Genomic DNA, 23,332 nt, shown 5'->3' with positions numbered 1-23,332 from the left:
TTAACACTCTGGGTTTACTTCTTTTTTTCTTTTGCAATGTAATGCATATATTTCTGGTCCCTTGGCGAGATTTGTTTATTGATGGTTTAAGTATGTAACTGCTTTTATTTTCTCTGATGCCACTTTTTCACTCAAAAACTGTAATGTTGCGATTAAATAAACATGAGGGTTTTTTCCCATTACGTTCTTATATAATTCCATAGTTTAGGTTGCTTAGACAGTGACACTTTTTTGTGTTTTTCATTCTTCTTAGGATTCTCCAGCAAGTGGACCAAGAGGTTTGTTTGTTCGGGACATTGTAACCCAAGTTCAGGACTGCCCCGTCAGGCATGTGGATGACTGGCATACATGTCTAACGGATATCTCAGTGAAGCCCCAGATTGGTTACTGCATAAGCGCTGCATCGCTCCAGCAATTACATTTCCCTAGCAGAGGTACAATTGCATGTCTGAAAACATTAAATAAAATATAATGTGCAGGAAGGTTACACTGACAATCACTACAGTCTGTCCCAATGTAACAAGTAAAAATACTGTTTCTTCTACCCCAGTTATGCTACACCCTGGCTTCCCTGTGACACAGGAGCAGGGACGTGCTGTGTGGTCAATGGATGGGGTGGTACCAGAGCCAGATTTATACACACACACACCTGCCCCACTTGCACAGATCTCCCCGTCCCCCATACAGATCCCGATAATGCCCCACAGGTTTCCCGTAGCACCAACCCCCCTCTCACATATCTCCCACTAGCGCGGAAGATCCCCCCTTCCCCTAGGGAATAAGATTTCCACCCCACACACACAGGTCTCCTCCTAGCAGTGGACCCTCTTCACATTTTTTTTCTTTGTGTGTTTCTGCATATGCCAATTTCCTTCCCTTCTTAGTGTTGCTGCTGAGCTCCGATGCCTGAGTACTTCCTGGACTGGTTGCTTGATCGTCAGAGGTGTCTATCAGAGCTCAGTGAGGCATGCCTCCATTAGCTCCTTTTTCTCTGTGTTTTATTGCCTGCTTTGTGGCCTAGCCCCCAGCTTCAGGCAGTTTCTGAGCTATCGTAGGTGAGACTGTGCTCTTACTGCCTCATCTCTAGTGTCTCCCTGTATTTCCAGGGAGTGTTGCAACTTGAGTTTTGCCTATAAAAACGATCAGAATGATACAACGAAGATATTTATAAGTTACAGTCAGGTGCATAAATATTGGGACATTGACAGAATTTTCCTATTTTGGCATCTGTTCACCACCACAATGGCTTTGAAATGAAACAAACAAGATGTGCTTTAACTGCAGACTTTCAGATTTAATTTGAGGGTAATTACATCCAAATCAGGTGAACGGTGTAGGAATTACAATGGTTTCTATATGTGCCTCCCACTTTTTAAGGGGCCAAAAGTAATGGGACAAACTAAACAATCCTAAATCTAACTTTTTCACTTTTTAATACTTTGTTGCAAATCCTTTGCAGGCAATTACAGCCTGAAGTCTGGAACGCATAGACATCACCATACGCTGGGTTTCATCCCTGGTGATGCTCTGCCAGGCCTCTACTGCAAATGTCTTCAGTTCCTGCTTGTTCTTGGGGCATTTTCCCTTCAGTTTTGTCTTCATCAAGTGAAATGCATGCTCAATCAGATACAGGTCAAAGGATTGACTTGACCATTGCAAAACATTCCACTTCTTAGCCGTAAAAAACTCTTTGGTTGCTTTTGCAGTATGCTTCGGGTCATTGTCCATCTGCACTGTGAAGCGCCGTCCAATGAGTTCTGAAGCATTTGACTGAATATGAGCATGTAATATTGCCCGAAACACTTCAGAATTCATTCTGCTGCTTTTGTCAGCAGTCACATCATCCATAAATACAAGGGAACCAGTTCCATTGGCAGCCATACATGCCCACCCCATGACACTACCACCACCATGCTTCACTGATGAGGTGGTATGTTTTGGATCATGAGCAGTTCCTTTCCTTCTCCATACTCTTCTCTTCCCATCACTCTGGTACAAGTTGATCTTTGTCTCATCTGTCCATAGGATGTTGTTCCAGAACTGTAATGGCTTTTTTAGATGTTGTTTGGCAAACTCTAATCTGGTCTTACTGTTTTTGTGGCTCACCAATGGTTTACATCTTGTGGTGAACCCTCTATATTCACTCTTGTGAAGTCTTCTCTTGATTGTTGACTTTGACACATATACACCTACCTCCTGGAGAGTGTTCTTGATTTGGCCAACTGTTGTGAAGGGGTTTTTCGTCACCAGGGAAATAATTCTTCTGTCATCCACCACAGTTGTTTTCCGTAGTCTTCCAGGGCTTTTGGTGTTGCTGAGCTCTCTGGTGCGTTCTTTCTTTTTAAGAATGTTCCAAACAGTTGATTTGGCCACACCTAATGTTTTTGCTCTCTCTTTGATGGGTTTATTTTGGTTTTTCAGCCTAATGATGGCATGCTTCACTGATAGTGACATCTCTTTGAATCTCATATTAAGAGTCGACAGCAACTGATTCCAAATGCAAATGTCACACCTAGAATCAACTCCAGACCTTTTACCTGCTTAATTGATAATGAAATAACGAGGGAATAGCCCACACCTGTCCATGAAATAGCTTTTGAGTTGATAGTCCCATTACTTTTGGCCCCTTAAAAAGTGGGAGGCACATATAGAAACTGTTGTAATTCCTACACCGTTCACCTGATTTGGATGTAATTACCCTCAAATTAAATCTGAAAGTCTGCAGTTAAAGTACATCTTGTTTGTTTCATTTCAAAGCCATTGTGGTGGTGAATATAGGCCAAAATATGAAAATTCTGTCAATGTGCCAATATTTATGCACCTGATTGTATAAATATCTTCTTCTTTGTATTATTTTAATCATTTTTATAGTCAAAACTCTGCAGTCTGAGAGGGAGTATGACTGGGGAGGCCCTGCCTCAATTGCGTACCCTGACCGCACGTCCCTGCACAGGATAGTGTTTTATAAAAATAGGTATGAAAATTTTGCTGATTCTTCTTGGCACTCTATCTTCCATAAGGGTATATGGAATATATAGGGGGGAATTTAATCGACTACGATTTTGCAGTACTTATGTGATTCGGACAAGTTTGCACAAATTTGCCAAAATCCTGCCTGAATTAATCTCTATGGCATGCGAGTAGCGGTCACTATTTTTTTTCCACTTGAAAATGTATTTATTGAAAGGCTCAAAACCCAATAAGAAAATGTACAAAAATAACATTGAACACAAATTTTTTTTAAAAATGCATTATTTACAATATTCCAACCAAATCAGTGTAGGAAACTGAGGCATGACCAGTGTAACATGAAGTGGAAACTCGAGAAACAAGGGTGATGAGGGCAACTCTCCAACCAATGATGGGGAATAATAAAGGAGCATATTCAAGGTGTAAGCAGAGAATTAACCTGAAAATAATGGAAACAATGATGTTGTGAGATGTGACAGCCAGCAAGCAAGCTGGTGGCACTATAGCAGGGAACACACATGGGAACACCCCTGCCATAGGCCAGTCATCACAGAGCTGTATCCCTAGAGAAGTGTGTCTCTCAAAAAATTGCACACCACCCCTTTCCATAGGGTCAATAGCACTAGGGTTACTCTCCATACACTGTAAGTACCGTAAGAGTATATATGTATAGACTAGCTATTCATTCAGCCTTTTAAGGTAATAGAGCTGATGGTACATCAAGGTCAACCTTTATTGTCTTTTTCCATTGTGATATATTTTTCTTCATTGTGATATGTTCTCGGGAAACTGTCAAGAATAATTTCTACAATCTATATCGGTAACTCTGCTATATATGGTGGCGCCGTCTTACCAAACCACCATATATTGTTGTGAGTGCAGGACATTTTGGAATATAAAAAAAAATATATATATATATAATATATATTTATTATTATTATTATTATTATTGTGCCTTGCAAAAGTATTTACCTCCTCTTTGCATTTTTCATGTTTTGTTGCCTTACGACCTGGAATTAGAAAGGATTGTTTGAAGGTGTGCATCATTTCATTCACAGAACATGCCTACAACTGTGAAGTTTATTTATATTGTGAATCAAACAATATTTAGGATAACTATTCACCCCCCTAAAGTCAGTACTTTGTCGAGCCACCTTTTGCGGCAATTACAGCTGCAAGTCGCTTTGGATAAGTCTTTATGAGCTTGCCACATCTTGCCCCTGGTATTTTTGCCCATTCCTCAAGGCAAAACTGGTCCAGCTCCTTCATGTTGGATGGTTTCCGCTTGTGAACAGAAATCTTCAAGCCTGACCACAGATTCTCAATTGGATTGAGATCTGGGCTTTGACTAGGCCATTACAAAACATTTAAATGTTTCCCCTTAAACCACTCGAGTGTTGCTTTAGCAGTATGCTTCGGGTCATTGTCCTGCTGGAAGGTGAACCTCCGTCCCAGTCTCAAATCACGACAGACTGAAACAGGTTTTGCTGAAGAATATCCCTGTATTTAGCACCATCCATCTTTCCCTCAACTCAAATCAGTTTCCCAGTCCCTGCTGCTGAAAAACATCCCCACAGCATGATGCTGCCACCACCATATTTCACTGTGGGGATGGTGTTCTTGGGGTGATTGGATGTGTTGGATTTGCGCCAGACATAGCGTTTTCCTTGGTGGCTGAAAAGTTAAATTTTAGTCTCATCTGACCAGAGCACCTTCCTCCATACATTTGGGGAGTCGCCCACATGCCTTTTGGCAAACTCAAATCGTGTCTTCTTATTTTTATCACTAAGTAATGGCTTTTTTCTGGCCACTCTTCCATAAAGCCAAGCTCTATGGAGTGTACGGCTTATTGTGATCACATGCACAGATACACCAGTCTCTGCTGAATAACTCTGCAGCTCCTTCAGGGTTACCTTTGGTCTCTGTGCTGCCTCTCTGATTAATGCCCTCCTTGCCCGGTCTGTGAGTTTTGGTGGGCGGCCCTCTCTGGGCAGGTTTGTTGTGGTAACATATTCTTTCCATTTGATGATGATGGCTTTGATGGTGCCCTAGGGGATCATCAAATATTTGGGTTTTTTTTTATAACCCAACCCAGAATTGTACTTCTTAACAACTTTGGCCCTGACTTGTTTGGAGAGCTCCTTTTGGTCTTCATGGTGTGATGCCTCTTGCTTAGTGGTGTTGCAGCCTCTGGGGCCTTTCAGAAAAGGTGTGTTTATACTGACAGATCATGTGACACTTAGAGTTCACACATGTGGACTTCATTTCAGTAATTATGTGACTTCTAAAGGTAATTGGTTGCACCAGAACTTTTGAAGGGCTTCATATCAAAGGGGGTGATTACATATACACATGCCAATTTTCTGAATTTTATTTATAAAGATTTTTATATATATATATATATATAAAATATTTTTCTCATTTCACTTCACCAAATTAGACTATTTTGTGCAGATCCATCACATGAAATTCAGATTAAAAAAATAAATAAATTACAGGTTGTAATGTAACAAAAAAGGTAAAAACCCAAGGGGGTGAATACTTTTGCAAGGCACCGTGTGTGTGTGTGTGTGTGTATGTGTGTGTGTGTGTGTGTATATGTATATGTAACACTAGTATAACTCCTCCCATCTCCTTTTTTTTTTTTTTTCTGTCGGCAGGTTAAGTCGTGTTTTTAACATAGTGTAGTATTTTATTGTTTTATTCTATTTATGGGATTACCTCTTTTTTTTTCTGAAGGTCCCAGAGGGTTCCTGCAATTTGCCTTCACAAGTGCAATCAGGGATAGAGGTGGCTCCCTGAGACTGCTAGTTGCTACAGTGGTGTTTGAACTTTAGGGCCAGGCTTCTCCTGCACACACGCACAGGATTTCACTCTCTACACCCTCCATGAGCTCTGTCTGTGGATTATTTTACTGCTTTTTCTTTTTACATTTACGTTAGTTTATTGCTCTGCTCAGTAATCTTTCAGAATCTGCTGAAGGCAAGAAAAGCAGCAACTCTCATCACTATGTCTGTGAAGCATGTGGCAAGCCTTTGCCTGAAAATTGTGAATGTCTGTATTCCTTTGTACAAAAATATCACTAGTCTACTTCCTGTACAGTCTGGAGTAAATACCTGGGATATTGAGACAACCCAAGGTCATTTGTAAATTCCATCCTCAGACATATTAATAGAACCGTGAGTATTAATGATACACCAAATCCTTCCTCTCCAATATCACCTTTTTGAGGATCATCATTGTAAACAAATGTTTTAGTCTCTTTATTAAGGAATGGAAACGGCAAAACAGGTCTGTCTACTTGTAAGCAACTTGCATGGATCCTTCTCAAAATAAAGAGGCTTCAAGGTTGAGTCTCAGCCAGAATCGCTATTTTATTAGAGGATGTTTTCCAGCTGAAAGATCCCATGTATAGGAAAGTGGAAAGATGTTTCCACAAACATCATAGATAGTTAGGTATTGTATACAAGTCTGGTGTGACTGTGATCGAAGGTCCCCCTTGACACTCAGATTAGGTACTGATGAACTGCATAAGGATGCACAGGAAAAAATTGTCAGACATTATCCACTTAAAACATTGATGTCCTGGAAAAGAGGATTCATTTTTTCATGATACCCTATTATCCTTTCTGCCAGAAGCATGTCTTCAGCAGGAATTGCTAGGAGAGCTGTCTGACTGTATCCCCTGTGTGGCAGACAAGCAATCAAAGATTCATTTTGCCAATCTTACTTTTGAAAACACTTTTTTTTCTTTTCAGTCAACAAGTGTTTTCCCTTTTACGAGATGTGGCTATTAACTAGTGAGACTGTACATGTAAAAAAAGGGAGTGGGGGAACATTGACCTTGAACTATCCCGAAACGGTTTTGCAAGTTTCACCCCTCTTGCACAGATAGTTTGCTGTCGCAAAGCGTTCGAAGAAGTTGTGTGTTTCCCATGCATCATAAAAATGCTTAGCTCAAAAGTAGAGCAATGTGTTAACTTTAGAATTTTTAGTTAATTTGAACAAATCGCCCACCGAATCTTTCTGTATGCCAACCGAGGCTTACAGGGCAGATTGTATGTCACGTGCACGTGTGTTTGAGTGGCACAAAAGAGTTAGTGACAGTCTTGAGGATGTGGAAGATAATGAACGTCACGGAAGGCCGTGCACATCAAAAACAAATGAAAATGTGGAGAAAATAGAGATAATTGGTGACGGCATTCGAATAATAGCAGAAATGGTAAAAATTTGCTAAGATGGTTCCAAGGCTTCTCTCTGCCGAGCAGGAAACAAATCGAAAATTAATTTGTACACACATTTTGGAACAAATTCAAGCGGATTCGCATTTTTTAGATAGTTATTACTTGTGATGAAACCTGGATCTTCCAGTACGATCCTGAGACAAAACGCCAGTCCATGCACTGGAAAACACCATCATCACCAAGAATGAAGAAAGCACGTCAAAGCAAAGCAAATTCAAAGCCACGTTAACTGTTTTCTTTGATATCAAGGGTGTTATTTTGGAAGACTGGGTACCAGAAGGTGCAACAGTGAATCAACATTACTACAAAATGTTCTAGCAACTTTGCGGGAAAGAGTCCGAACGAAGAGGCCAGAGTTGTGGAAAAATGGTTTCATCCTCCATCAGGATAACGCACCAGCCCACACAGCTCTCTATCTGGTCTATGTATCAAGCAGTGAAAAGCGTGGTGTAGTGGACCAGTGGAGACGTTACCCATAGCAACCAATCAGCTTTGAAGTAGCATTTATCAAGTGCAGTCTATAAAATAATAGGTAGGAGCTGATTGGTTGCTATGGGTAACTTTTCCACTGGTCCACTACACACCACGCTTTTCAGTGCTTGATACATAGACCCCGATGTGAAGCAGTTTTGGCTGAGAAACAGATCGCAGTGCTAGAACACCCTCCATCTCACCAGACCTAGCACTGTGTGACTTCTTCATTTTCCTTAAAGTCAAATCTGTACTCAAGGGAACCCGTTTTGCATTAGTTACTGAGGTAAAGAAGAAAACGGCAGAGCCGTTGAAACAGCTAACAGATAATGAGCTACAGCATGGCTTTGGCCAATCCAATATAAGAGTGCAGCTGTATGTGGATGCAGAAAGGGGAGTGCATAGTAGAAAAACAGAGTTAGATTCTTAATATAATTATACATAAATTATAGCATCAGTCTCGTTATTTAATAGCCACACCTTGTACTGCCTTACTTTAGGTAGATTGGTGCAATTAATTCTTGGCAACTTTTTTTTCCCTTTTAGGAGTAATGAACTGAGGCTTAGCTGAAGCTTCTCAATGAGCTTTTGACGAATTCCAATTGTACATGTAAATTCCAGGTGCCATGGCTGTTGTGGCATAGAGCCTGAGCCGTACCATCACAGCAAGGGTGTCTGTGACAAGATGATGGAAGTACTTCATTAAGCTAAAAAGCAATACCCTTCCTTTTTTTTTTTAATATAGAGGATTTGGAAGAGATTTATTCTGTGGTGACATTCCATATACTTGATTATCTTCATGATGGATTCGACAATGGTAATGCCCTCGCTAATATTAAAGTTCATCTGGACTTTAGACTTGAGCCTAAGAATCTTCATTTTAGATTTTATTTTTATTTTTTACAATTTGATTCATTTAAAGCAGTAATTTCGTCTTCGTATTAAACCTTTTTGTGACATCTGGGGTTCTCATTTGTGTTTTTCGTCCTCATGCATCACAGCGCACACCAAGGTGTGCGTATATATCCGAGCACGACTGTTCACCCAGAAGTGGTATATCTAATAAACATATATATTATACGGTTTGTCCCGAGTTTGTGCAAACAACTACTGAAACGATTTTCATGAAAACTGCATCATTTTGTAGTGGAAACTCCTAGAAATAACCTGTACTTTGTTTCACCTGGATCCGTCAAGTTAATGCTGAGCAATAACAATAGCAAAATGTATTGACCTCATTAATGAAAGAGATAGGTGTGGCATCAAGCGCTCTGCCGGTAAGGGGGGGGGGGGAGGTTCTTACACAGGGACATTGGTGCGAGTGGTGGGTGAAGGCGCTGCTGGTCACAAGGGCCACTGCTGTGACAAGGCCCCAATGCAGCTATACAACTAGAACACCTCAAATAAAAAAAATAATTTATTTCATCTTGGGCAAAGCAGCGGGCAACATCTAGTATATATGTGTGTATATATAATATTCACCTATACATGGATGGTTCAGTAACAAGTCCTCTCGCGTGTGTTATGTTCTCTACTTCATTCTAAGGTCCCACCAGGCAGATAGTCCACTGCTTCCTCTCACAGCCATTAGACTGCGTCTCATATCAGTCATAGTGTCCCAACATCAGTTGTAAGATGGAGAGGCTGGTGGAAACATGGTCAAACACTGAGGTGCATATTGTGATTTAGGCTTCTGTATGTAAAGGGCATGTCAGCAGCTGAAATTCATCGACAGCTTGTTGAGGTGTACGGTGATAACGTCATGTCACGGAAACAGGTTTGGGTTTGGTGCACTTCCTCTGATAGCAGGACAGACGGTTAGGTGCACTGCCTTTGATAACAGCAGGACAGACGTTCAAGATGAGCAGCGATCCAGCTGTCCAGACACGTCCACCACAGATGACAATTTGTGCCTCATTGAAGGTCTGATTCAGGAGGCCAGATGCATTTGCGTTTAGTGATATTGCGGACGCACTGAACATCTCAGTGGATACTATGCACAACATCGTTTATGAGCAACTCTGGTACAGGAAAAAATGTTCTCGTTGGGAACAAAGCAACTCACAGAAGTTCATAAAACCAATAGGATGGAATTGTCTCTTGTGCACTTAACATGGTATAATCAACAAAGAAGGTCATGGTGGCAGTGTTTTAGGACCACAAGTATATGCTTCTTGCCTCACCAAGAGAGATACTGTGAATGCAGTCTGCTATTGTCTGCTACACAATAACGCCAGCCAACACAAAGCCAACCTAATGCGTGAGTTGTTACGGTGCTACCATTGGGAGGTACTGGATCATCCTTCCTACAGCACTGCCCTGGCACCAAGTGATTTTCATCTCTTTGGACCATAGGAGAAGCACCTGGGTGAAAGGTGATTCGTAACCGACAGTGAAGTTCAGCAAGGTGTCCTGTCCTGGCTTCAGGCGCTTGACAGTGCTTTCTTCTATGCCGGGATAGATGCCTTGGTGTTCGTTGGAACAAATGCTTAGACCACTATAGGGACTATGTGGAAATATAATCTGTACCAAGGCCATACTATTGAAAGTACATATGTATGAGTTGAATACATTTATGCAATGAGAGGTCTTGTTACCTTATTTATTGAACCACCCTCGTATATTATCTCTTCATGGACTTGGTAAGGAGATGACTCTCATTAATTTTATTTCCTTGAAACTCCAAGGAAGCCAAATATTTCCACGCATGTTGCATGCATATATATAATATATATAATGTGGGTGTGTGTATATATGTGTATATATATTTGCAGAAACCGCTTGTTTCAAATGAGTGTTCTCTATTTCAGGTGTGTTGGAGCTGGGGGGTTAAGGTCTGAGTAATTTTAGAAACCCCATCTATTCCTATCTACTTTACTGGTTCTTTTTGGCTGTATTCCTACTTTATCTTCTGTTTAGCTCTAAATATATTTTAACTGTTGATTTAAAAAAAAAAAAAACTAATGGTAATTATTAAATGGGAGCACAGTCTGTTTCTGTTTTGGAGCTTCTCAAATCTATTTTAATGTTATTTTTTTAACTCTTCTAAATGAGGGTGAACATAGTTGTTTCTGAGTCAGGTATTAGGAAGCTCTGAAAAAGCCTCTTCTTCCTTTTTTCTGGCATTTTCGGTGCTCCTTGCCTGCGGCACTCACTGCAGCACTATTAGGAGAAAATCCAAAGAGCACTGACAATTGTTTTTCTAAGACATCATATGCAGGCTGACTGGGACTGGCCCTTTTCAGTTTTGGGCTACTTGCAGAGGATGCATCCTACTCATTATTAACAGTTGCTTAAAAGTAAAACGCCATGCAGAAAAGACATTTCAGTGTAGCACCTCTATCCACCCAACCAGCAAAATAATTTTGTGGGTTACTCACTCTGCAGTAACTAAGGCTTCATTTACTTGTAGCCTAATAATTTATGCATAACAACCTCTTTACCAGGAAGTGTGGTTTCGTAACGACCTCTCTTCCTAAGAGGCACTGTCGGACACTCAAAACCAGCAATGCAAGGAGAAGCAAAACTTTGTTGCATTATGTATGACAATAGCCTAGCTGAGCAATATGAAACTATTGTAAGAATCCTGCTTACAAATGACTCCCCACTCCGGTCTACTTAGTCAGATGGCTTTTTTTTTCGTCACAGATACACTGTAACACAACAATTGACACACTCCACGGCTTCCAGACACTAGCTAAACCCACTAGCACTAGCTATCGACCGGCTGCTATTCAGCATCGAAAGCCCCGCCCACTGGTTTCCACATCCTTTATCCTCCCCTCATCCCAAACCAGTAACACCCATGTAGTGCACCTGTGTATAGAACCCTAACTGCAGGTAACAGCAGGATATTTAACCCTGTCTGCCCCTTTTCCTGGGGAATGAGTTCTGTTGTGAACATCAGAACATGACCAAGTACCCCCTTTGCCACACTATGTACTGAAAATAGTCCCTGTGATCAGGTTTTAATTTATATGGAAAGGTGAATAGAGTTTGCTTTCTAGTGCTCAGAGCAAGTATTATTTTACCTATAGCTCCTCATTAAACCCATGCCGCTTGTCATTTTATTAGCCTATAATTAGGTTCTATCTTTATTAAAAAAAAACATTTCAGTGTACTTTTATTTGATCTGTAACAAAAGCCTCAAGAGAAAACCCCTAATGAAACTGTTTTGTATTCATGCCTAACGTGAACTATTAATGCCAATTTTTTTTTTAGTGTACAGACGACTGGATGGTTCTGTAGAATGTTGTAGTAACAATAGTCTCTCCGATGTATGCTTCTCGTATCATGGAAATGGGTACAGTCAGCAGGTAAGCTTACTATAATACAATGGGTTAATTTATCCTGGTCCACACATCTGACAGATGAGCGAGCTGGTGACAAAGTAGAAACTCTGTCATTGGTTCTCTCATCAACCAGGTGCAGGAGGTGTAAAGCAGTGATCATGTCATTCAGGTGCCTATTCCTTCATGTCTACTGCATAATTGTAAGAAGTACACCAGTGACCCAAGTCTGTGTTGAGGGTGGTTTCTTATTTAAATTAAGGCTCAATTCTTTGAGAGGGGTAATGACTGAGGATAGCCTCAAATGTCACTTGTGCAAGGAGCGGCCCTGGCTTTAGGCTATGATTGTGACATATGGCACCATGAAACTTGGCTTTTTAGTAATAAACCCGTGCAGTGCTATCATTGCCAAACTTGGATTGAATTAATTTTTCATATTGCTGTCAATTATTTTTTTTCCTGTACTTCTGTTTTATTGTATTTCTTTGTTTTTGTTACCTACAGATGTGTTCTCAGACACTATTGCTGCAGTCGTGCCAAGCAGCCCCTCTCTGCCCACCAACCAGGTCCCATGCGACTCTGCAAGCACCAAGTGCCTTATGTGAAGTTGCACCAGGAGACCACGGATTAATTTGATATGTGACACTTGTATATCTGTACGCGACTGAGTCTGAATCTGTATATGAAGTGCTACAATGCAGCGGCTGCAGTTTTTTTCTATGCCTAAGTTCTATTGTGCTTCATATACAGATTTAGTCGCACAAAGACATACACATACAAGTGTCACATCCCAAATTAATCAGTGCATCCTTGTAATGCGTACTAGTCTCGTGAAAATGTGTCTTATTCACATTGTGACTAATACGAATTTTCAGACGAAAAAGATGCAAAAAAGACGCCCGGCATGGGGCCTGGGAGCTCGCTCACGCCACTTGGCATACTTAGGCTGGGAGGGGGCCCGTGTGCAGCCTCTGTTTGGGCCCCTTCTTCTCTGTCGGCACACTGAGCACAGTAGATTCTCGCATACGCGGGTCTCCGAGAAAATGGCGCTTGCGGCTATTTTCCTGGGGACATCTTTTCTGTCCGCACATGAATCTGCGTAGAGGTAAGTATTTATTAACAATGGGTGCAGGGTGTGTGGTGTGGTCCCCCCTGGACCCAGGGGCCTGTGTGCACCACACACCTTGCACCCATTATAAAGACGCCTATGGACTAGGTGTATGAGGACACATCTGTAGGGCTTAGTCACACTTTATATAGTACAGTGACATGGCCACCGATATATCTTACATCTGAGCCAGTGAGGGGTCATGTCTAATCATGTGGTCATGGCCTTGTCATGATCGTAATGCTATGGCCTCTCAATAACATGCACTACAACAGTTTGCAGTGTGCACCAACAAGAGAATTTCTCTGCCTCCCTATTGGCATGGATTCAGTTGGCATGGGCTCAGTCGGGCCACCTAGACAAGCTCAAGCCCTGGTAATCAGTACATGCCCTGACGATTTTGGTACTCCTGATTTCAAGAATCAGAAAATACTTGTATCCAAATGGATGTCAATTATCTTGAATAAATCTGAAACAATAGGAAACAAAGGTGGATGTATGAGCACTGGGATCAAATTTGTCATTTTAAACTATTTTAAGTTTTAATATAAGCATTAATTTTATTGTAAATTGTATACATTCTATAGTAAGTCTGAAAAGCTAATTGATAACCAGCTTGTCTAGATAGTTTATTGCGAAGCCAGGTGTTTATCTAGATTATTGTACAAACCTTCTATTGTGATAATCGAGAACGACATGACCTCTGATCTCTTTTTTTTTTTTTGTTGTTGACAGCATGTTTGTCTACCAGCAAGGAAGGCAATCCAAACAAGCCTAGAATGTAAATCTAATACAGACTGTCAGAAGTCAGCTGCTAACAGCGTCTGTGCTGTCCCATCAATAGAGAGCCAGAGTCGCCTGATCCGAGTAAAGCATCCACCTCAAGTAGATATGTTGTTTATAGGCTATCCTGTACATCTAGAATATGGAGGTGAGGAATTATTGATCTGCCATGTCTGTGGTGTATCGTTGCATTTGACCATAAGGGAAGTACAGTATAACTCGTGTAACCTTAGCCACTTTCTCTTTTTGTTGTGTTAATTATGTTGATATAGATCACATAGTCCACCTCTTATCTATTTTTTTTCAAGGAAAAGTGGCTGGGGTAACTTAGTAAACGGATATCATGATTAATGCAAAACAATATTTTTTGCATTTAAAGACGTTAAATAGGATTTACATTAATGGTCTAATGTATGTGAAAAAGCACCGTGAAACATTTACAAAAATATGTTAGTCTCCATCTTTCACATAATTTAGAATGTTTGAAATTGTATCTTTCCTTTCTATGCAGGTTATCTCTGAATTTATCTGTTTTAAACACTGGGGATGTTTCAAGGTGCCTATCTGTTTAATGTCAAGCATATCGGCACTTTAATGGTGTCCTACAGTATCAGGGCAGATTCGAGGGGTGCGATTGACGCAATTAACTTCCACCCCATTTGATCTTCCCTGCACTTAGTAACAGACTAGTCGCCACAAATCTGTTTAATTGCTGGGAATGTAGATTCTAGTTTCTCAGTAATAAATGTGATTTCAGAGCAACATGATCAGGAGTGCACTTCTTAAGTCCCTTTTACCACTTGGAAAGTATGATCTACATTCCTGGAAATTAAAGAGTTTTTGGGGCTAGATATACAGCTGGAGAATCCAGGGGTTTGAGAAGGGTCATGCAACTGGGTTGAGTGGGATAAGTGAGCTGGGACATGATACTGTTCATCCTAAACATAAAGTATACGTAGATCCAGACTTAGGTCCTATTCGTTTCATTATAGCATTGGAAACCTTTGAGCAAACTGGTTTTATTCTGTTAGTCCATGTACACAGGTTGCCAAAATACACATTATAGTAAATGAAGAGTATAAAGTATATTGCATGAGTGGGGCAGGCCCATACATTAGTGTGCAGTATAATTCTCACAATACATTGTAGTCACGCTCCTGGCCTTAGAAACCACTTTCTTACCTCTCTGGTGCCTGCCAGGCTAGCGCTGAGGTCCGCTCATACTGTGAATCAGTCTCGGATAGCACAGAGCTCCACTCATGCTGTACATCGCTCTCCCGGCTGGTGTGAGGCCTGTCTGTGCTGCTCCTGTCCCTTCCGCACTGTGTCCTGTCACTGAGCATGGAGATGGCTCTCCGCAGCCCCTTGCTCACAGTGTGTCGTCCCAGAATAATGGCACACCAGCTGCACGCCAGGGTTCCCTCCTAAACCACAGTATGGGCACAGCCATGTTGGACTTTGTCAACTGACGCTCTTCCTCCACTCAGAGCGTTGCTCACAGACCAGCTGATCGCAGCATCCAATCCCTGGGGATCCTCGAATATAAATTAAATTTCCTGACTGGTCTCTGTTGCCAGTACAACGTTGCTTCTTGCTGAATTTACAGCTCTGTGCTGAGCTCCCAGGTACTCTGTTTCTGAACAGTCCCAGGGCTGGATTCAGCATGGATCGCTACTGCGATCGCAGCTTCGTAATTGCACGGAGGTCTGCTGTGAAAATATGCTAATGAATTAAATCGCAAAGCCATCACACAGCCAGCATAGAGATGCCCACTACTGCTATCTCACATCCGTAATAACTTGCAGTTCTGCATATACATCGGAAACATCAAGTAACATCGGCCCCCTCACACAGAATTACAGCAGGCCGCAGAAACTGCAAGTCTTGTTGAATGCGAGTACTCAAGCTGCGTATGCCGTCTCAGTGGCTAATTTGTGCATGCCCAGGAAACTGCGTTCAAACAGACAGATACGCCTGCGTTTCTCCGACACTCCCCCGTCTCCACCCCCAAATGCTCACAGCCTGTCACTCACTGTGCTATGGCTTTTATTCTGCTTGAGTGATTGCAATGCTAACTCAAACGTGCACTCATCGATCGATCTGCGTACGTTGTTGCAGTTGCTTTCCATGTATGAATCGGGCCCCCAGTTCGTTATGCCAAAGAAAAAATAGGTGCGCTTAACCGCTCAACTACAATTCAGTATGGACAATTGCTGCTGACACCAGAGGGTTTTCTGCCAATACCCCTCACAAACGTATAAAATAAGAAGAGGAAAGTTGTCTGCGCAGTAGTCTATACACAAATACCAAGTCTGTTGAATAGTTAATCATGTAAATTTATTGCACATATAAATGAACTGCAGTTCAATATAAACACATATTGTATCATCACATAGAAAATAGCTCTATGGTGGGACTAAATATTGATACAATCATATATACCGTCCCAAATCAGATATTGTAAACAGTAACAGATAATAGTAATACCCCTCTAGAGATAGAGATAGATAGAGATATATATATATATATATATATACATACATACATACATACATACATACATACATACATTCACAGTATATTAATATGTATATGGGTAATTTATTGTATAGTCACCAATAAAGACCCCAAAAGCAGAGGCCCCGATATCCAGGCTAATGAAATACACAGCACTTGATGTTGAAATGGGATAACAGGGGATCTCCTGATTCAATCCGTGATCCCCCGTCTCCTTTCTGGCAATGAGATCCTCATAAGTACCCTAAATGAACGTCGCTCCAGCGGCTTCTCACTTGAGAGGAGAGGGTTCATATGTATTGTGGATCACAATGCAGTGCCACTCCAGTCTCTTGGCACAACAGCCTTACACATCTATTCCTCCACCAGCAGTTGCCTCTGGGTGAGCGGTCATTGAGCGGCTCATTGCAGGCACCATCCCCCGACCCCTTACCACTTGGACCTTCAGTGTGGTGTGCTGCATCAATAGCCGGATCTCACCTTCATCCCCACACATCGGAGTCACTAGCTACTGGAGCGGCGCAACTTTGGGGTCCACAGTGCGAGTGCGGTGTACTGCCTCAAGCAGCCGGACTTTGTTCTCTTTTCACATGCCGGAGTCGGCAGCCGCTGGAGTGGCGCTGCATTGTGATCCACAATACATATGAACCCTCTCCTCTCAAGTGAGGAGCCGCTGGAGCGACGTTCATTTAGGGTACTTACGAGGATCTCATTGCCAGAACGGAGACGGGGGATCACGGATTGAATCAGGAGACCCCCTGTTATTCCATTTCAACATCAAGTGCTGTGTATTTCATTAGCCTGGATATTGGGGACACCAGCCTCTGCTTTTGGGGTCTTGATTGGTGACTATACAATAAATTACCCATATACATATTAATATATCTACATCCTCTCTATCTCTAGGGTATTACTATTATCTGATACCAACATCTGTTACTGTTTACAATATCTGATTTGGGACGGTATATATGATTGAATCAATATTTAGTCACAATGTGTTAACAAGTTACACCCTAGAGCTATTTTATATGTGATGATATAATATGTTTTTATATTGAACTGCAGTTCATTTATATGTGCAATAAATTTATATGATTAACTATTCAACAGCCTTGGTACTTGTGTATAGACTACTGCGCAGATACCTTTCCCCAGTTCGTTATATCCAGTTCCTATATTTGGTAAAAAAGTCTCCCTTACTATCTTGCACACCAGTCTGATTTTACCACTGAGACTTGTTCTTACAGCCTCCATCGGTTGCAGCCAATACCTCCAACCATTGGTCCCATTCGATGCTTTCAACATCGAACTCTTATCAATTAAGTTATTATTCCATTCATCAGCATTGGTCCCAACCGATCAAGTTCATCAACATCAGATTCAAATCCATCAAGTACTTCAATTCATCAACATCGGTCTCAAGCAAATCCAGCATCATCGATCCCAATCCGATTCTGCCCATTCCTTCAGTATTATATTTCCAGTCCCATTCCAACCTGCTGTTCAATAAAAACATTCTATTCCTGTGCTCGCCTTCGGGCCTGATAACGCGATTTATTCTATATTTATTTATAAACCTCATTTATGATAAAGGATAATGAAATAATTCACACCAATACAGATTCTAAAATAAATGACAATGCTTTTACTTTTAAAGACAGCTTAATCATACATGTATTTTGCCAGTGCAGAGTTACAACAAAAAACATAACACTAAAGGTGCATACACACACAACGATTGAGTTAATGAACGATTTTAGTAAACTATTTTCTACCTTGAAAAAATGAACTAAAATAGTTTACTAAAGTTGTTAATTTACTATGTTTATTTAAATGTAATGAACGATTTTTGCATATTAACTTAATGAAAATCGTTGAGTTGACAAGTCTGACTCAACTACAAACGTGAACGCGCATGAACAATAATCGTTCATCGTTTGACTCAGAAAGTGAACGATTTTTTCAAACGATTATCGTTAAACGATATAGTTTAACGATAATCGATCAAAAAATCGTTGTGTGTGTATGCACCTTTAGGTTATTCTAGCAACAGTAGGAATACTTGTAAAATAAATTTGTGATACCTAGTGCAGCATACCAATCAGCCAATTTCATACATAGGTATCAGCACCCCCTTCAGACCCTCGATGTGCTCCCTCTCTCCTCTGTCCTACGACTGCCTCCCCCCTCCCTCTCTCTTTGGGGAGTTTTTATACTTAATCCTGGCTATTCCTCCAAGTAATTTATTTAATATTATGTTAATAGTATGTGCTAGACCTTAATTGGTTATGTGTCTCTTAACCAAAATATTGACAATATAATATGTTATCTTTCTGTTCCCATGTCGTAATTGCTCATCTAGCCTTCACCTCTGATTATAGCAGACAAATGCTATCTTGATTTTAACTCTTTCTATTTATTAAAACTGAGACTTGTTGTCTGCTGTTTTGCACACGCTACAACTGGCATTTTAAAGCTACAATTCTTTCTATTGCTGTACCATTAAAAGAAATGGCTGCCTCATCAGTTCTAACTTATACATATCTCTGCAGTTACTCACACCTGCATAGAAATAAACACTAATCTCTATATACTTATTAATACATCGTTTAAAATACCTTTTGGATAAAATATTAAACAAAATACTGATGCGACAGGGATTCATTTATTTACTTTGGAGAGGGGAGGGTAGGCCTCTAATCCTCTCCAGGTCTGAGACCATTCAACAAATGCGACCCAGCTGCATCTCACACAACTATAATAATACTAAATATCATCCTAAACATATATTCTACATTGCAATATAAGGGAAAAATAAAGTAACATAAGCATGCATATATTCGTGAATTGCTGAAGAATATGTACGACCACATATTCCTGTGTTATCAGGGCCCATCATCCACTGCCGTATCTTTACCTCCTCACAACAATACATGTCTCAAGCCACCTAAGTTCCTTCATACCTCTCAAATTTCTTCTTCAGCCTCCCACGCCTGTTCCAACCCAAACCAGCCCTCTGGCGTGACACACACTAGTTGTACAGAAGCTGGAGCAGTAAGGCTGACAGTTTGAGAATGAATTATTATTATTTTTTGTTTCCACAGTGAACCTGAGCAGTTTTATTCCACGATACAAGTTCTTCAGCATAGATCTTCCAGTGGTAATAGAGACTTTCTGCAAGTATCCTTTCGTTACTGTTCTCTTGAATAGCAGAGGCAACCAAAGCTGCCTGTGCCATTGTACTACTTTACTTTTCAGTCATATGAAACCGCTTCACAAAGGGTTTAAAACCTAGTTAAAGGGGAAAAATGTATTGATAATTAATGCATTCTTGATTGTAATGCCTTTGAAAAGGGTTACATGTCTAGTGACTTATGTGCCACCAATAACAGATGTAAGGGGCTTTGTAGAGCTGAAGGCCCAATTTCTAATCACAAAATGTGCTACTCACATGCACAGTAAAAGTGTGCACATGTAATGCTGGGTACACACTAGACTGTGTACCCTGACGATATGGCGGCCAACATATCGTATCCGCGGTACACATCAGAACAATGTAATGAAGGACAGAATGATCCCTCTTTCCATCCTTCATTACCCTTCACAGCGATGCATGCGATATCGTCCAGTTGGCCGTTCAGCACAGCTGACCGGACGATATCACTAACGACCGCTGGAGCGCACAGATTGGCCATACACACTAAACGAACTGGCCTATATTCCGTTCTGATTCAGCCGGAAACGACATATTGGGCCAACATCGCTCCAGTGGGTACCCAGCTTTAGGGTGTATGCAGACCAGTGATGTGCGGTCAGGTGAGGCAGAGCCTCCGGCCATACTTGGGTATACTCCAGCTTATTGGCTTGAGCACCATTTATCATATGCAACCAGTTTTAAAACCCATTGCGTATGATGAAACTCATTGATAAATATGCCCCTCAGTCACACACAGATATACAAGTGTCGTATATCAAATTAATCAGCAGTTTCCTGGTGCATCCTAGTACGTTGACTAAGAAGCATATTCTGCAAAAAAGACACCTGACGCTAGCAGAATCGCATGGGACTTAGCGGCTCACTCACGCTAGGCACCTCACCACCGTGTGGCGAATTGAGGCTGAATGTATGAAGACATACAGTATCTGTGTATACACACATACAGTTTAATGAAGTGAAAATAATTACATAGAAGCAGTCACTGAGAATAAACAATAGAAATATACAAACCCTCTTTAGGACACTGAAATACAAATGTATCCTTTCATAGCCATGATCACTCTAAAAGCACATTTTCTGCAGAAAGGGATAATGTGCTCCATGTTATGGTAATAACACGTATTAATATTGACTATAAATAAGCTCTATTTATAAATTGTTTGTTTTGCTTTAGGCAATCTTTGAAATATTTGAGCAATAAAAATGTTTGTGCAATACATGACTGTAGTATAATGGCTACACAATCCATACAATGCCTGGGGTGCTTTTAGGCACATTAAGAAAATGCTACTCTTTGCAGTGGCTGAATTCCTGTAACCTAAAACAATGTACGACTGCCTGGGTTATTGATTTGTGTTGGTAAGAAAAAGTACAGACATTTTAGGCCTATTGCTTGTGAATGTTTTGTAGTAATGTAATTTGTTTCAGTTTAGTTGTTTTACACTAAATTACACTCAGATATGTGATTTCTCTCTCTGGAGCCCTGGCAGTGATCAATGCTGTCCCTTGCTTTGCACTGGATGGCCAGTGGATACTAAACTCTTTCCTTGAAGCCACATTGAGCTCTCTTATAGTAGACAAGGAGCATAGAGAGCTCTTGGGGTTTTTTATCCTCCTAGCTGGCACCACTCTTTTAACCTCTAATGTGGCTCTGGGACTTTGGATGGTGACAGCCCGGTAGCCATACTTCAATTTCTGTTGCTGGACTTTTAGAACTGTCAGCTATGGATACTCCTCCTACGTTTAAAGAGATCTACTTACATAACTTATGCACTATTCCTGATGTGTTTTTTTTTTTTTCTAGTTAAAATAAAATGACCAAAATAATGAAACCTCAATGGTTACAGTTGAATGACAAATGAGGAATATTGGTTCTCTGCTGGAGCGATGAGCATTTCAGGATCTCAGTGTGTGTTAGTAGTTTACTGTATAAATACACAGGACCTGCTGGTTTTAAAATGGAAACAAACAAAAGTAATACAGCACTTTAATTTTCATTTAACACAAAATCAAAGGGAACACCTGTTTGAGGACATTTAAAGTGTGGTCTCCTCACTCTTCCATTGCCTCAATCATCAACCGGTTTTAATTGCTGCAAAACAGTTACTTGTTTTGATCATAACACATTGTGTTGTACTATGTGCTAATCGGGGGTTTAATGAACATGTTGTAATTTCCTGTGTCTTGATAACAATTGCATTTTAAGCACCAATGTATTTATTTTGAAGAGGTAAACAGAAGGAGATAAAAGCTTACATTAATATCCTCAGTTGATGCACACCGTTGTCCTTCCCCTAAAATGATGTTTCCGAGGGGGCGATTGAAATGTTTTGCCGGCGGCTTTTTTTTTTTAGTGGTCCAACAGAGCAATTCAATTGTTGCTCTGTCAGGGTGCGATAGCCGCCGACGCCGGCATTTCTGCACGCAGGAGGGTGCGAGTAGAAATGTGTGAGAAACCCCCTGGTTAGGGCGCGCTAACCGTAGTTAGCGAGCCCTAACCAGAATTTTAGACGGGTTTAGCCGTTTTACATGGCTAAACCTCGTCTCATAGGCGGCGAAGAGGGCGATAATTAATGAGCGCCCAGAACAATTGAATAGCAAACTGGGCGCTCATTAATTATCATGACCTAAAAAACTTTTGAATCGCCCCCTTATGTCCTCCGTTCCTAGATGGTAGAGGGAGCACTGTACATGAAATTTGATGTTTAAAAAGTTTACTTTCAAGCACATTATCACAGGTGGTACAGTTTATTCCAGTCTTGGCATATAATGCTTTTTCGGGTGGCTGTATCTCAGGTTGCACTGTCATAACTTGGATGATGCAATATTTTTTATAACAATTATGGTGGATGACAAAACAGCAGTATTCTATCAGCAAGACAAGAGTTATGACGTTTATGTGGTTTTTAAGATACAAATGTCCCTTAAATGAAATTATTATGGAGATTATGACTTTGATCAGCCAAAAAGAGCACTTATAGTATTTTAAGAGGATGTTCCCTCCAAAGACCTGACTTTTATCACAGTTTAACAGTGTTGTATTAGCATATGGATAACAACTATTATATTATAATCCACCAATCACCATTGATTTAGAATTTTCTGTTTTAATGAACTACACGTTTGTTTCTAGCATATATGTTTTTGTTTGATCATCTCATTTGTCTGTCCCTAATAACAGTGGATTTCGGACACATTAAGGGGCAGATTAATTTAGGCATGGGTTGTTTCGAGTGTTTCAGGTAAAGTGCCTAGAGCTGTTGAATCAGAGACCCACAATCAACTTGCGAGTAGCCCTGAGGCAGCAGTTAATGTTTACTTCTGCTCGCTTTATCCATAGGTGCAAGCAAAGAATCAGCATTGATGGTTTCCTTGGGTCTGCTCACAGGTTCATAGCGTCTATAGCTCCAGGCACTTTACCCAGGAGAAGAAACTGTGCTTCTGAAGTCCCAGGCCTCAGCCCGACCCTGATAAAGAGCAGGGTGGTGGACACGGGACTACGCCCTGGATTGATTCTTTTCACACATACCAAAATCCCAGATCAATGTGCGTTCACATGCAAAAACCCAGGATTTTGATGTATTGTGAAAGGCGTATATGAGTTTAAAAAAAGCATTGACTACTGATGCAAAAGAGAGAAGTGAATTATTAATGTAAATTTACAAATATAATAACATATATAAATGCTTATATTAACATGACAGATCAATTTAAAGCTAGGGAATTGTGT

General features: G+C 40.7%; 1 protein-coding gene across 2 annotated transcripts in view; it reads left to right on the top strand.

Moving 5' to 3' along the window:
* The window catches only part of MBTPS2 (membrane bound transcription factor peptidase, site 2), an 81,809-nt gene extending 59,648 nt beyond the window's left edge, over nt 1-22,161 (top strand). For both annotated transcript variants that reach the window (XM_088451497.1, XM_088451496.1), the window contains 5 exons: nt 254-434; nt 11,907-12,001; nt 13,818-14,013; nt 19,490-19,565; nt 21,061-22,161. In XM_088451497.1, coding sequence (XP_088307623.1) covers nt 254-434; nt 11,907-12,001; nt 13,818-14,013; nt 19,490-19,565; nt 21,061-21,283 — 771 coding nt within the window. In that variant the 3' untranslated portion in view covers nt 21,284-22,161. The remainder of the gene's footprint in view (nt 1-253; nt 435-11,906; nt 12,002-13,817; nt 14,014-19,489; nt 19,566-21,060) is intronic.
* Nucleotides 22,162-23,332: the final 1,171 nt, after the last annotated feature.

The sequence above is a fragment of the Taudactylus pleione genome, unplaced genomic scaffold, assembly GCF_031769625.1.
Source record: "Taudactylus pleione unplaced genomic scaffold, aTauple2 ptg000026l, whole genome shotgun sequence".
NCBI lineage: Eukaryota > Metazoa > Chordata > Amphibia > Anura > Myobatrachidae > Taudactylus > Taudactylus pleione.
This window is presented reverse-complemented; position numbering and strand designations above follow the sequence as displayed.